Source organism: Ochotona curzoniae, unplaced genomic scaffold (assembly GCF_017591425.1).
Source record: "Ochotona curzoniae isolate NIBS_2020 unplaced genomic scaffold, NIBS_Ocur_1.0 contig_2692, whole genome shotgun sequence".
Taxonomy (NCBI): domain Eukaryota; kingdom Metazoa; phylum Chordata; class Mammalia; order Lagomorpha; family Ochotonidae; genus Ochotona; species Ochotona curzoniae.
Genome location: NW_024465556.1, coordinates 10,892,540 through 10,906,987, shown reverse-complemented (window position 1 = coordinate 10,906,987; position 14,448 = coordinate 10,892,540). Strand labels below are relative to the sequence as shown.

Here is a 14,448-nt window from a genome sequence, read left to right as displayed (position 1 = left end):
TTTAGGATCTGATTTCAACATTTCCACAGAATTCCTGGAAAAGTTCTTTTTGTCATTTAAGAATATTTATGCTCACTTTACTCTTTGATCTTCTATTTTATAATTCATTTATTATTTTGGAGAAAAATGATCCAACATAAATGTCCCTGTAATTAATGGTTTTAGCTAAGTTGGCTTTTCTTTACTCCCTCCTAAAGTTTGTTATTTCATGGTTTCTCTTTTGGGGACAGGTACAGAATTTTCACAGCTGTATTCAGGTAACTGAAGACTTTGTGTCTCCAGAACATCTGGTACAGTCATTTCATTTAACACAAGAGCTGAGGCTTTTGAAAGAAGAAATCAATTATGATGATAAGCTACAGGTAAGATACGGGTGTTCCTGCCAGACCCCATTATGCTGGTCTCTCATATTCAAACATACGATGTATACCTAACAGCTTACATGGTCATCGTCTAGTTTCACATTAGGATAACAACCAAAACTGCATAACAACATGTATTTGATTATGTTAATTTCAGTGGCATTTTAACTTTGCATTTATTACCACTGAAAACATTGATATTTTCCTTTGGTTTCCCTTTGGTCCCCATTTAAAAATTTTTTTTAATCTGGTAGTTACCATTTATTAATGTTGATATATCTCATGTAATTGGCTGTGTTAACATCTTTTTCAGGTTAAAAATATCTTGTATCATGCAGTCAAAGAAATGGTGAGAGCTTTGAAAATACATGAAGATGAAGTGGAGGATATGGAAGAAAATTAAGTCTTGTCCAGTTTGATGGTTTTAGACTGTTGAACTGGTATTACTTATTCTTGAATGAGAGGATGTATGCACACTGACTTAAGCTTCATAAAACCATCAGTGCCAAGAAATTCTCTTTGTAGTAATTACTTGTTACTGACACCGCAGCAGTATAGCATTATGTCACAGCTACTGTGATTGAATGTTAGTTATAAAACAAGATAAATTGGGGGGGGGACGGGAAACAGCCCTACATAGCTGTTTCTGTATTATAGTGTATATGATGTTTGTGAAAATGCCAGATTTAAAATGATGTATTTATTTTTGGTAAAAAAAAAAAAAATACTAAATTCTATGCTATATTGTTGATCAAGTGTAAATGTGACCTTGTACAGTTTACTAAAATAACCAATATTTTTCACTACATTGAGACAGTTACTGTGAGAATAGGACACAAACACCAGCTATTGCCTGCATTTGGGAAATTGCTGAATCGCACAGCAGTCATGTTGTAATCAGAAAATTACTGCCAAATAACTGTAAAATTTGTAAGATAAAAAGTGTATAACGTAGATACTAAATACAGACTCTTCAATATTTTGTTGAAGCTATTGACTGTACAATTAAACATTTTCAGAAGGTGTAATTTATTTAAAATTGTCTCATTTTGGTAAAATTTATGTGAACTTTTAAAGCTAAATATTAAACTTAATATGCTATGTAAATATATACATATATACATTTAATGATGTATTTTTTTAAAACATTGGCTTGCTTTTGTTAAAGTGCAAGTGTTACATATGGCTTTGTACATTAAAGTTGAAAGGGGTTTTACATTTTCCATTAAAAAGACTTTTATCAAAAATTGGCTTGCTCTCCAGTTGTCCCTCTTTTACACATGCATACTCCTTGTAGAGAAGACTCCAAGCCTGAAGCCAGGCTCAGACCAGAAGTTCTCTTAGTCACTGCATGACCAGGGCAAATTTATTTGTGAGTTGGTTTTAATGCCAGACTTTGGCAACTTGTATGCCCTCCACTGACACTTGCAGGTTGGTTCTTCCACAAACTATACTGATCACCATATTGTGCTTAATCTTTTTTAGCTATGTGTAGGATGCTATGCCACCTTCCACCCAGCAGTGACATTTCACACTCACTCTGCACACCATAAGCAAGGGTTAACATTAGATGGTGATTATTTTGAGGAGGAAAATTGGGCTGAGGATTTTCAAATAATTAAGTGGCTATTTTGGACCAATTTTTTCTGTGTGGTTTAATAGGCTGTTTGGTGGCCTATAATAAACAAATTTGTAATAAAAAGCAAATTTGCATATTCAGAAGATTGTTACAGCTTAACTCACTGCCACAAAAATTACTCAAATCAAAGCTTTCTTAAGCCATTGGTTTCATATTTCAGAAACATCCTAGGATGTGAAGAATTTGTTGTCTGTTCAGTGGGTGTCACTGATTGGAGCCATCATTTGTCACTGTTCTTACGACCCCAGTGGTTAACGTCTTTTCTGTAGTGCTCTTGTGAGCCAGGGATTACTCCATGCCTGAACCTAACTCAGTAGAGAAGGACTGACTGATGTAAGGCAGCCAGCAACTGATGTGAACCCAATGTTTACCCTGACTGGAACACTACATAATGTGGACTTGTATTGAAATATCACATGGTACCCCATAAATACAACAGTTTATATCAGTCTAAAAAACTTTCATCCTATTTTCCCCAAATTTATCACGTTATAAAAAGGTGTAAATGAAGAGTCCCACTGATTTACCCCTCAAAAATGACCTCCATTACAGGTTTACTTCCCAGATCTTTTCTATGCATTTTCTGTTTGCATATATTTCTCTCTTTATATATTGTGTAAAAATTAATTTACCTGTTTTTATTTTTATTTAGAATTTTATGGTACAGTTCCATAGGTTCTGGGATTTCCTCACCCCCACCGATATACCTTTCTATTAACATTGCCATGTCTTCATAAAAATTTAATGAATATGTTTGTTAGTTTTGTATTATCACAAAGCAGTGATTAAGCAAAGCTGCATTTCAACAAAGCAGGAAAACTGACCAAGTCTTGCCCTCCACTTTGAATTATGAGCCTGTTCACTCTGTTGCCTGTGTTCCAGTAAATAAGTCTACATTTCAAAAATCCGATCAATACTTCAAGCATTGTATTTAGTCAACTTTAAAAATCAAAACAAGTACTTGTAGAATACTAACATTCCCAAAGTGATAGGTTTGTCAAAGTTATCAGAATAAAAGATGCTTCTATTGCCCAATTTAACATCTGTCTCCATAGAGCTTTATTTAGCATTGTCACTGAAACTAAAGGTTTTGTGGCTATGTTAACATCTGTTTCAAATAGCCTGGCTTGTCCCTCTGTAGCTGTTTCCTCATCCATAGGGAAAAACACATACAGCCAGAAAAACACTGGTGGCATGGAGACCACAGGCCTTAACTCATTAGTAGCAAGAATTTTCTTTAGGGGATTGACTTGGATGGAGCAAAGGGCTAGCAGTTTATCATTGGTCACCCTTGGACTAATATGCCTTGGAGCCTCTGTTTTCCTGTCTATGCTGGTTTTCAAGGTAATCTGTTTGTATCCGTGATTGATTTCCTCACGCTTTAGCCTAACACCACCTTAGTCCTCACCCTCTCTTTGTTTCTAACTGTGAACACAGTAAAGAAACAGGTACAGACTGGGTTCTTGCTAACTATGAGGGCCTGGTGTTTTCATTTTTGTTTTTAATTCAAGACCAGAACTTAACCCTGACCCCCTCACTTTTAGGAAACTAAAGTACAATTTACTTGGGCCTCCCTGAGTTCTTGCATGGTTACCATGACTCAATTCTGATCCAGTTTACTGAGTTATTCTAACTGCTTGCATCTTGTCCATGCCAGTCTTAGAATACCATTTCCCAATCCTTTCATCTCTGTTACTTCTTCCATACCAGCTATTTCATAGTTTTAGTGGCAGAAGTACAAGTGTTCATTAACTAGGTACTTATTTAATGGTGTCTATATAGATTACAGTAATTTGAACGGAAATATTTCTGCCTATGCATGGCTATATACTGCTTTTGCTGTAATTACTAGTGACCAACTAAGGGATTTTGTTTTCACGGTGTGCAGCCCCATCACATCCCCTTCCCAGGTCCCAAGCAAGTATCCAGTTCTCTGTAGCGGGACAAGAGGCCTGCTTGCTGCTCTACCTGCTGACTTCTCCAGCACACCACTCTCCTCAGATGTTCATGGTAACTTTTTAACCTAACCTGCAGGTAGGTAGAGGTCATACTTGCACACTGAAGAGCAGCCTTCAGGAAACTAAATTCAGGTACCAAGGCAGAACAGTCCAGCTCCGAAAACAAGCACACAAAACTATAGGCCCTGTCTGCAATAACCTGGTGGGGTAGTCTATTTAAGGACATTTCCATTCCAATCCCCTGCAGCCACTGGCATAGACTTCTTGAAGTGTATAGGAGAACAAATTAACCCTTCTGAGCCAAGCCCCCCCCAGAACAAGTTTCTTGCTGTCCACTAGATGGCAATATTGGGTAGAAATTGCTGCTAACAAGTTTACAAAGAATCTTAAGGCCACATACTCCTTGAATACATGACCAATTAGGCTGCTGGGATTGTGACAAAGTATCTTGGTAAATATCTTTTTTATCTTAAATTGATGACCACCTTGTCTAGAGTGATTCAAGAAATACTTACTACATTTTACATATTGGCTGTTCAAATAGATTACACAGGGTCCTAATTGCCTCATAATGTATTCACCTGTTGTCAAAGAATTTAGTCACAACTGATAGCAAATGAAAAGGGTTAATACGATATGGACATCTAAGGGCACGGTGGCCCAGTGGTTAAAACCCTCGCCTTACACGTGCTGGGATCCCATATGACTACCAGTTCCTGTCCCAGCAACTCTGCTTCCCTTCCAGCTCCCTGCTTTTGTCCTGGGAAAGCAGTTGACATCCCAAAGCCTTGGGGCCCTGTACCCGCATGGGAGACCCGGAAGAAGCTCCTGGCTTCAGATCGGCTCAACATCGGCCATTGTAGCCACTTGGGGAGTGAATCAGCGGACAGATCTGTCTCTGCTCTCTATGAAACTTTCCAGTAAATCTTAACAGTTTCCTGATTGTTTTTTATTTAAAACAAAAATGAACATGAAGATTTTTACTGCTAAACCTAAGAGACTCAGCTTTCGCCAGGAAGTCTCCATTCCTCAGAGATATCCTCAGACGGACACCAACCAGGTGGTCCTACAATTGAGCCCCATTCAGTCTACGTGTGGCTACAGCTAGCACTGACATCACAGGTTAAGGGCTCAATATTCAAGGCTGCTTCCATTTCATTAAAGTTCCAAGCGTGACCTGTGTTCTGACCAAGCACTTGTGAATCAAAGATTCCCATGACTGCCCTCTTTTTGCCCTCTTTTTGTTAGTTCACTTGCTTACGCAAAAAAAATTTACTACATTTATAAAATGACTTAAGTTGTGGGAAAGATGCATCTAAGAGTATCCACATTCTCTTTATTAAGTGCTTACTCATTTTTTAAGTTTAATTTTTTTAAAACTTTATTTTTGATGATGTTTACATAGTAGATCAGGGTGGGAAGGATCAAGTATCAGGGGAAAGTGGTTGAGATCATTGCTTCCAAATTTTCTTCTTCCTATATCTGGAGGAAGGGGGGAGATCAGGGGAGAAACCGCACTCAGCCTCCCAAATGCCTCAGTTCCCTGGGATGGATCGAAACAACTACCCAATATCAACCCAGGATCCCCGACACAGAGCATGTTCTGAGGGTTCTGCTTAAGTGGTTTCAGTAGTTCTGAAATGCTGTCGATCTCGCCGAACCAAGGATGACAGAATGTTTCAAGGTCTGTCAGCTGAGAGTCCATCTTAGTCTCCAGTCACCCAGTATCTGCGGTCAACGTTTGGCTGGGGTAGCTGACCAAATTCTTTCTGCCCTCCTTCCTCTGTTATGGTGCCAGACGTCCCCTGAAGGCCCCAATGGGCTGCCATATTCTCCATGGGCATCAGGGCATGCTGTCCACTGCTCTGTCTTAGCCACTGAGGAGGCCCAGTTCTGACCCATGCTCTCCAGTCAGTCCACAGATGATGTGACTCTCCGGATGGTTGGAATTCTGAGTCCAGTGGTTCTACTGGGGTGATTCCAGACCTGACTTGTGTGTGCTTACCAGTATGGGATCCAGCTCAGTCCATCACCTACATCAGCCTGCACATACTGCTAGTTGGAATTACTGGGCTTTATCTCCAGCCATGTGTCTCATGCAAACCAATTGCTGCCACGACTCAGCTCAACTCTGCCCACCACACACACCAGCAGGAACTCACCCCCAATGTCCCCCTAGTGGGCCCACCCAGCCCTGGTTCCTGTGCTTGCCAGTGGGAATTGCAGCACATCAGGGAAGTCCCTAGTTTCCTTACTTGGCCCATTCCCAGTCCTGGCTCTTGCACTTTCCAGGTGGCTCTGCAATTTAGTTTGACAGGACTTATCCCCAGTACACTCTACCCTCCTTATGCTCAGCAAACCCTAAGAGTTCAGGGATTTTTTTGAGACTTCCATCACATGAGCAGAATCAATGGCTCATCTTGTCCCTCTTTTCTCCCACAAAGGCTGGTGAGCTGGTTTAAAAGTTCCAAGCTTGGGCCTGGCGCAGTGGCGCAGTGGCGCAGTGGTTAAGGTCCTCGCCTTGCACGCCCGGGATCCCATAAGGGCGTCGGTTCTAATCCTGGCGGCCCCTCTTCCCATCCAGCTCCCTGCTTGTGGCCTGGGAAAGCAGGAGAGGATGGCCCAAAGCTTTGGGACCCTGCACCCGTGTGGGAGACCCGGAAGAGGCTCCTGGCTTCGGATCGGCATAGCATCGGCCGTTGCGCTCACTTGGGGAGTGAATCATCGGACGGAAGATCTTCCTCTCTGTCTCTCCTCTCTGTATATCCACCTTTCCAATAAAAATAAAATAAATCTTTAAAAAACAAACAAACAAAAAAAAAATAATAAAAGTTCGAAGCTTAAGTCTTGGTCTCTGGTAACCAGTCACTATCCAGAGATCCAACAATAGTTGCCACATGAGAACAAGAGGCATTCCTGTTTCCCAGGAAACTTTAGTGCCAAGAACAAAGGACAACTACCAAATTAGGTAATATAGTCTACCTTGCACTACCATCATCCAACTCCTCACTGGGGAGTCAAGAGTAGTGGAGGTGCAGGGTTTACTGTACCTGAAAGAAGTCAGGATGACCAGGCCTCATGGTTAGGCAAGAAGACCAGATCATTTGGCCTTACCATGGCTCAGCACGCAGCTCATTCTACCACTAGTCAGACCTCTCTGGTCTTGGCTCTGCTCCTACTCGCAGCTTCACAGTTTTCAGGGCTTGCTGGACTTCATGCATACACTGATAGGATTTAAAGACCTTCAAAGTTGTGAAATCAAATATTTTAAAAGGACATGCTAAACATAATGTATTTGACGCTTCAAATTAACTTACCTTGGGATGAAAATTTTCATTTTGTTAATACCTCAAAGAAACATTAAAGATGTCAACAGTTTTAAAGGAACTGAGTATTTGTGGTTACCATAGCAACACAGCCAGCCTTGATGCCACCTGCTTCCTGAAAGAACAATTTTTTTCTTTTTTTTAAACATTTATTTTTATTGCAAAGACGGATATACAGAGAGGAAGATCTTCTGTCCAATGATTCACTCCCCAAGTGACTCTAACAGCCAGAACTGCGCCAATCTGGAGCCAGGAGCCAGAAACTTCCTCCAGGTCTCCCATGCAGTTACAGGGTACCAAGGCTTTGGCCTGTCCTCGACTGCTTTCCCAGACCACAAGCAGGGAGCTGAATGAGAAGTGGAGCTGCCGGGATTAGAACTGGTGCCCATATGGGTTCCAGGCGCCGGATAAAAGCAAGGACTTTATCTGCTAAGCCACCATGTTGAGTCAGAAACATGTTTTTTTTAATGTGAGAAGCTGAAAATGAGAACTCAGATCGGGCTTTCTGGGCTTTTTAATGCCTAGCAGGATCCCACAGGAGGCCACTGCTGAGGAACGACAGCAGCCTGCTGAGCTTCCCACCTCTGCGGAAAGCAGTACTGAGAAGTTACTCCTCAGTCCCTATTAGAGCACTTCATGTCATCACTAGAAAAGATGCAGAACAGCTGACCACCGCGTGGCGGATGGGTGTCACAGGCCAGCTCTTCCAGGAGCGAGCTGTCAAAGTGGGGTGTTTTGGAATGGTTGTGCTGTTGGTTTGCTTTGGATACCTACTCTGTACATCTAGCTGGAGTGTTGCATGTAAACTCTAAGCCGACTGCAACACAAAACTTCAGAACCAGATTAATCAAGAGCACTGTTCTGAGCTTCGAGAGCAACAGACAACTAAAGTCAGTCCAAATTTACATACATCTGTTGGTGACAACGCAGAGAGGCTCTTAGGAAATAGCCAGCAGACTGCTAACGCTAACGGAAGGCATCAGCAAGAAGGGGCGGACGAGGAGGAGGTTCATGGCACACTTGACAAAGTAAGCTAAGCAAAGCTTATTTTTGGCATGGGCTTAAATCTCAAGTTTTATGAGGAAGGTTATATAAGCATAATGTCCTCAGAGTTTGGGATATCAACTTATAACTGAGATGGACAAATCAGCCTTTAAGAGGACTGAAATCTTGGCAGTTTAAAGAGCAAGTTGCTCATGGTTACCCATTTCTTCTCTAGTTCCATCAGCGAATGTGAATGCCAACCCTACCCTGCCAAGGAGGCAGTACACAAGGGACTTCACAAAGTTCAAGGAAATGGAATTAAGTTGCTTTTAGTGCAAAAAGCTTTGAAAGCAAGCCCGGTACAGTAGCCTATTGGCTCAAGTCCTCACCTTGCATGCACCTGGATCCCACAAGGGCATTGGCTTATATCCTGCGTGCTCCACTTCCCATCCAGCTCCCTGCTTGTGGCCTAGGAAAGCAATGGAGGATGGCCCAAAGCCTTGGGACCCTGCATCTGCATGGAAGACCCGGAAGAGGCTCCTGGCTCTGGCTTCGGATCAGCCCAACTCTGGCCTTTGCCAGTTCACTTGGGGAGTGAACCAGCAGGTGGAAGATCCTCCTCTCTGTCTCTCCCTCTCTGTCAATCTTTCTAATAAAAATAAATAAATCTTTAAAAAAGTTTTCAAGATATTTCACATTTGAAAAAAGACGGGGGGGGGGGCGGGTTAGGACACCTCTAAACTGCCACTTGCTCATTCACCCTACTGATAGGAAAAATGGAAAAGATCCGTTACCTTCCAAGGTAACCATCTGACCCCATGTTCCCATTCATTCAAACTGCACAATACAGAGGAAATCTACTCAGTGCCCTTCTTTTAAACTATCAACCACATTCAACAAAGGTATGAAACACAATTGCTTTATTGATTTCTTAACAATCATATTCTGCCAACTAGCATTACTTCACTCATGCATCATTAAAAACAGGATATGTCCTTGCTATTTTCAAATGATGCATTATATAATAAAGTTAGAACTTAAAATGCACCCTGATTATGTAAACTGGTAATTTAAAAATAAAGGCTAATAATTTGGTTCCTTTCTTCATAAAATGGAAATTTAAATATTTCTCCTGATAGTCTTGAGGTTCTCACCGTGTTCTGAGTAATGCAAAGTGTGGCACATTTGCTTTCACCTAGAAGGGTGTCACACACCTTACACACACCAACCAGATGTGCAGATCAGATGCACTCAGTCAATGCATGATGGAAAGCATATTTCAAATATAAAGTAGCCCTCAGGCCACCATATTAAGTTTTTGCATTATCATTTATGGCATTATAGATTAATTACACATAACATTTCTATATATTTTAACCCTGAAGATAAGAAAAATAACTGTTGCTTCAAAAAAATTTTCCAGGTAGCCATTTGGTTTTTATCAGGAGACCATGAACCTCCAAGGAGTTTAGCATCTGTCAAGTGGAAATCATTGGCTTGCATCGCTGAGTCAGACAAGCCACGTTTCCCAGGGACCACTTCCCACATCCTGGCAGTGCCTTCTCCCACAGGACGCCAGATGATGACGCATTTCCGGGATTATCCTTCTGTGTGGTTTTCCCTTTTTTGTTCTAGATTAATTTTATTTCTATATTACTTCCTTTTCTGACTGCTATGGTCTCTCCATTTTAATTATTCATAAGTCCTTTCAGAATATCCTCAGAGAGCTCCATAAGCGGCAGTTCCGGAGACGGAAAATCCAAGGGTGGCAGGTTGGGGATGGGGATGTCCTTGGCCTTCCCAGGATTCGCTGCCAACTTCTGCCAGGTGGACGAGGCCGTGGCCGCCTCGGGCTGTGGCGGCAAGCTCCACAGCTCTGACTTCTCCACGAAGTCGGCATCTACATCCAGCTCTTTCTCTACTGGCCCTTTCAGAAGTCTGGCCTTCTCAGCCTTCAGCTGTTTGTTTTCTTTCCTTAATCTTTCGTTCTCAGCCACAAGGAATTCCACGTGCCTCATCAAATCAGCAATTTTGGTTGCCTGCTCCTCGATGATTGTTTTATCATCCTTTGGGGCTTTGCTTCCAATGCACGGCTCTGCTGGCTCACTCCTCTGCTGAAGTAGAAACAGCAGCGTGTCCGGGTCCCTGTCAAAGACACCCGGGATGGGGGGCAGGCGCCTCTCGGCCGCGGGGCTGCACTTGGGAGCCCGAGGGGGACTCTGGCCCTCGGCGTCCTCGGCGGAGGCTCTGTGTGACACCGTGTCCTTGCCCAGGTCCTGCTGGGTGCGCAGCCGCTCCTCGCGCCTGGCCCTCTTCCAGCGCTCCTGGATGAGGAGGAGCTGCTTCATGTGGCTGTCCCTTTGCAATTCCAGTGACAACTGAGCCTGTCGCGGGAAGGAAAGTAGCGTGCAGCATTTAGCATCTCAGGTCTCCTTAAAGGTAACGTCCAACGGACACTACTCCAAAATCCTATAACCGCAAAATATTGTCAGAGTAACTAGGTCAGTCTTTCTAGATAAGCTAATGTCTTCATTCATAAACAAAGCACCACTCACTGAGGAAGCCGGAAGTGCTGTTCTCCATAACACAGAGTCAGACTGGTTCTGGATGTCTTACTGCTCTGCAGGGCCATTTGCACTCAGCTCCAAATTAGAAATTTCCCCTCTACAAACGTTACTAACTCAACAGCCAGCTAAAAACAAAGTCTTCTTAAGCAGAGATGGCTCAGTGTATGCCTGCACTACATGGCTACCTATTGTGAGCAGGTTCTATACCACTGATGGGCACACACAGGGTACAACTCGCCTGTTAGCTTCCCTTGGGTTAGCAGTCTTTCTCTGGCCCTGACACCCTTCGCGGAAACAATCCCTTCCATTCCAATGAGACAAACACTGTGATTAAGCCTCAGGTAACTGGGCCGTGTCGTAAACAGGAAGCAATTTTTAGATGAATGTATTTTTTAACCCTTGGCAGAGCCTTCCCAAATAACAGAAGACAATTTCAAGTTGTCAACAGAACAAATTTAAAAGTACCAGAACTGAATGAGAACTAAAAACAAACAAACAAACCGGGAGAGGTCATCTCATCTAAGTTCCCTCCACACTGCCCAGGCAAAGAGCACCCCACACTCTTTCCTCTTGGCCAGGCTCATGAGATACTTGAGCAAATCATCAATCAGGAGCTAGTGATCAGGAACGACCCCCACAGGTCTCCAAACAATAGTGTGGCCGTCTGAGATCTGTAAGGAGCCGCGCGAAGGGCACAGAAGCTTCTGCCTGCCAGGTCTGTAGTTTACTTGGTCTCAGTCTCCCCTTTTCTCTGGCCCATTTTAATTTTGGCTACAGAGTTTTCATAAGAGCAAAACAATGTCTCACCTGCTCAGACTGTGTCAGCTTCATGGCTTCAGAAAGGTATGCTGGTTAAAGAAAAGGACAGAAATGAGTGTTGTCATTTTCATAAATAGCCCAAGGGAGAGTTTTGATACTCCTCACACAACAGAGAATACTGGTCCTATAAGCAACTCGGACACAAATGAAGATGACAAGAATGGCTTTGGCAGACATCATTCACCAGCACGACGCATATACCATCTTTAGGATTTGGAAAGACGAGTTGTGGGAGAGGAGTGGACACTCAGTGTTGGAGTTAAGATGGTGTCTGGGACGCCTGTGTCCCCCAGCAGGGTGCATGGGATGAGTCCTAGCTCTGCTCTCAAATCCATTTTCTTGGTACATACGGGGCAACAGATAATGGCTCAAATAGTTGAGTCCCTCCTGCCCACTCAAGGAAGCCAAAATTTTGGCTCCTGACTTTGTCCTCGCCCACCCAGCCCCAGCTGTTATAGGCAACTGGGGAATAAGCCAGCAGATTGGAGATAACATTTTTCTGTGCCTTTCAAATACATTAAAAAAAAAAAAAAAAAAAAGACTGAGTTAGGAGTTGCTGGGAAACCCACAACACTGTCCTGCAAACAATCAATATCAATATTCTGGCACATCAACCAGGTCAACCTTGTACATGCAGGGCAACACATATCATTACCACTATAACTTTCATTCTAAATAAAAACATTAAGAGATGCTAGGGAAAATAAATTGTTCTTCAGTTTTATATTCCATATTTTTAAAAGCAAGGTTAATTGATTTGAAAGACACATCTCTAATACTGTGATAAACTCTCCAAATGCCCATAGCAGTTGGGGCTGGGATGGGGCCAAAGGTGAAAGCTTGAAACCCACATGATGCCAGGACCCCAGCTTAATGAGCCATCACCTTTATCCCCCGGGATCCGCATTAGTAAGCACCCGGGACAGGAGCCAGAGCCAGGAATCTGACCCAGGTACTCTGACAGGAGACACAGGCAGCATCTTAATCACTAGACCAAATGTTTGCTCCGAGCTTAAAACACTAATGACGGGGCCAGCACTGTGGCGCAGCTGTTTATAAGGTAAAGCTAGGGCCTTTAATGCCAGCTTCCCATCTGGGTGCTGGTTCCCATCCCAGCTGCTCCACTTCCACTCCAGCTCCCTGCTAATGGCCTGGGAAAAGAACTGGAGGATGGTCCAAGTGTTTTGGCCCCTGCCACCCAGGTAAGATACTCAAAAAAAAGCTCCTAGCTCTGGCTGCCCACCTAAGCCACTGCTGCCATTGCTGCCATCTGGGGAGTGAACCAGCACATGAAGATCCCTTTCTCCCCCGCCTGTCCCCGTCCTCTCTTTCTGTAACTCTAGATTTGAAACAAATAATTTTAAAAATATAAAGAAACAAGGCTCAGTGTGGTGCCTAGTTGTGGCCTTGCATGCCAGTTCATATCCTGGTTTCTCTGCTTCCTTTCTAGCTCCTTGCCCGTGATCTGGGAAAGCAGTTGAGGATGGCCCAAAACCTTGGGACCCAGTGACCACGTGCGAGACCCAGAGGAGGCTCCTGGCTTCAGCTCAGCTCAGCTCCGGCCATCACAGCCACTTGTGCAGAAAGCCAGCAGACAGATCTCCAGTCTCACCTTCTCTCTGTGGATCTGCCTTCTAACAAAAATAAACAAACACTTAAAAAAGGAAGAAAGAAATACTCACCAGCAGCCTTTTTATGACAAGAAATTGCCTCTTCATATTTCCCTGCAGCTAATAAACGGTCCGCTCGCCTGCTCTGCTGATGAGCCTGGAAGACAAACACTGCTCAATTCCTCAAACTTATAAAACATGAGAATAAGACACCTTACTAATATGATCCCAAATGCTGTTTAATACCACGTATCAAACTTTAGAGCTATTTCAATAACTTGAATACAGTCTACCACCCTGGAATTTGAAAGGACTGCCAACTTCTCTTTACCACAGACCACAAGTTTCTCCCCGGTCAATCCTTCCCTTTCAACATTAGAGCTATTTGGTAATGAACAGCTAAGAAGTCACTGGTCATCTCATATCTGCGTCATACATTAATCATTTCAAAAGGACTTAAAAAAAAAAAAACTGAATTCCAAGAAGCTGATACTTCCAGGTTTTGTTTAGTTTTGTTTGTTTTGTTTGTTTTACCTTAAAAGGCAGAAAGGATGGAGAAACAGATGCAGATCCTCCATCGGCTGATTCACTCCTAAACACCCACAGCAGCAGCTGGGGACTGGCCAGACTCAAGTTAGAGGAGCCAGACACTTCCTCCCAGTGCCCCACTGTGCAGAAAATGATACAGAATGGGGGCGGGACAGGATCCCTGTCAGGTGAGGGATGCAGGTGTCCCGAGCACACTAACCCACTGACTCACCACAACTTCTGTGAAGAGAGCTTTAACGTAAACAGGCACACAAATTCGGGAATGCATTTTCCTATCTCACATATGGAAGCGAACAGTCATACAAACTTCATAACATGTATTTACATTAAGAAAGCAGACACAGGGCCCGGCACGGTGGCCTAGTGGCTAAAGCCATCGCCTTGAATGCACCGGGATCTCATATGGGCACCGGTTCTAACCCCGGCAGCTCTGCTTCCCATCCAGCTACCTGCTGTGACCTGGGAAAGCAGTCGAGGACGGCCCAAAGCCTTGGGACCCTGCACCCACTGGGAGACCCAGAGGAAGTTTCTGGCTCCTGGTTCCAGAATGGCACAGCACCAGCCATGGCAGTCACTTGAGGAGTGAATCATTGGATGGAAGATCTTCCTCCCTGTTTCTCCTCCTCTCTGTATA

General features: G+C 43.4%; 2 protein-coding genes across 4 annotated transcripts in view; one reads left to right on the top strand and one right to left on the bottom strand.

The window, feature by feature from the left end:
• JMJD1C (jumonji domain containing 1C) overlaps positions 1–1,600 on the top strand; it is a 173,104-nt gene extending 171,504 nt beyond the window's left edge. Inside the window, exons 26-27 of the mRNA XM_040976042.1 lie at positions 231–362; positions 676–1,600. Coding sequence (XP_040831976.1) covers positions 231–362; positions 676–765 — 222 coding nt within the window. The 3' untranslated portion in view covers positions 766–1,600. The remainder of the gene's footprint in view (positions 1–230; positions 363–675) is intronic.
• Positions 1–14,448, bottom strand: part of NRBF2 (nuclear receptor binding factor 2) — a 28,213-nt gene that overhangs the window by 6,607 nt on the left and 7,158 nt on the right. The window contains exons 2-4 of one of the 3 annotated variants that reach the window (XR_005883388.1): positions 13,338–13,422; positions 11,644–11,684; positions 9,806–10,653 (exon numbers count right to left, since the gene is read on the bottom strand). Coding sequence is in view for 2 of the 3 variants with exons in the window: in XM_040975827.1 (XP_040831761.1) it covers positions 9,958–10,653; positions 11,644–11,684; positions 13,338–13,422 (822 nt within the window). In the remaining variant the exon portion in view is untranslated. Of the gene's footprint in view, positions 1–9,046; positions 10,654–11,643; positions 11,685–13,337; positions 13,423–14,448 lie in introns of those variants that run through there. The other 2 variants (XM_040975827.1, XM_040975828.1) reach the window with 2 other exon arrangements.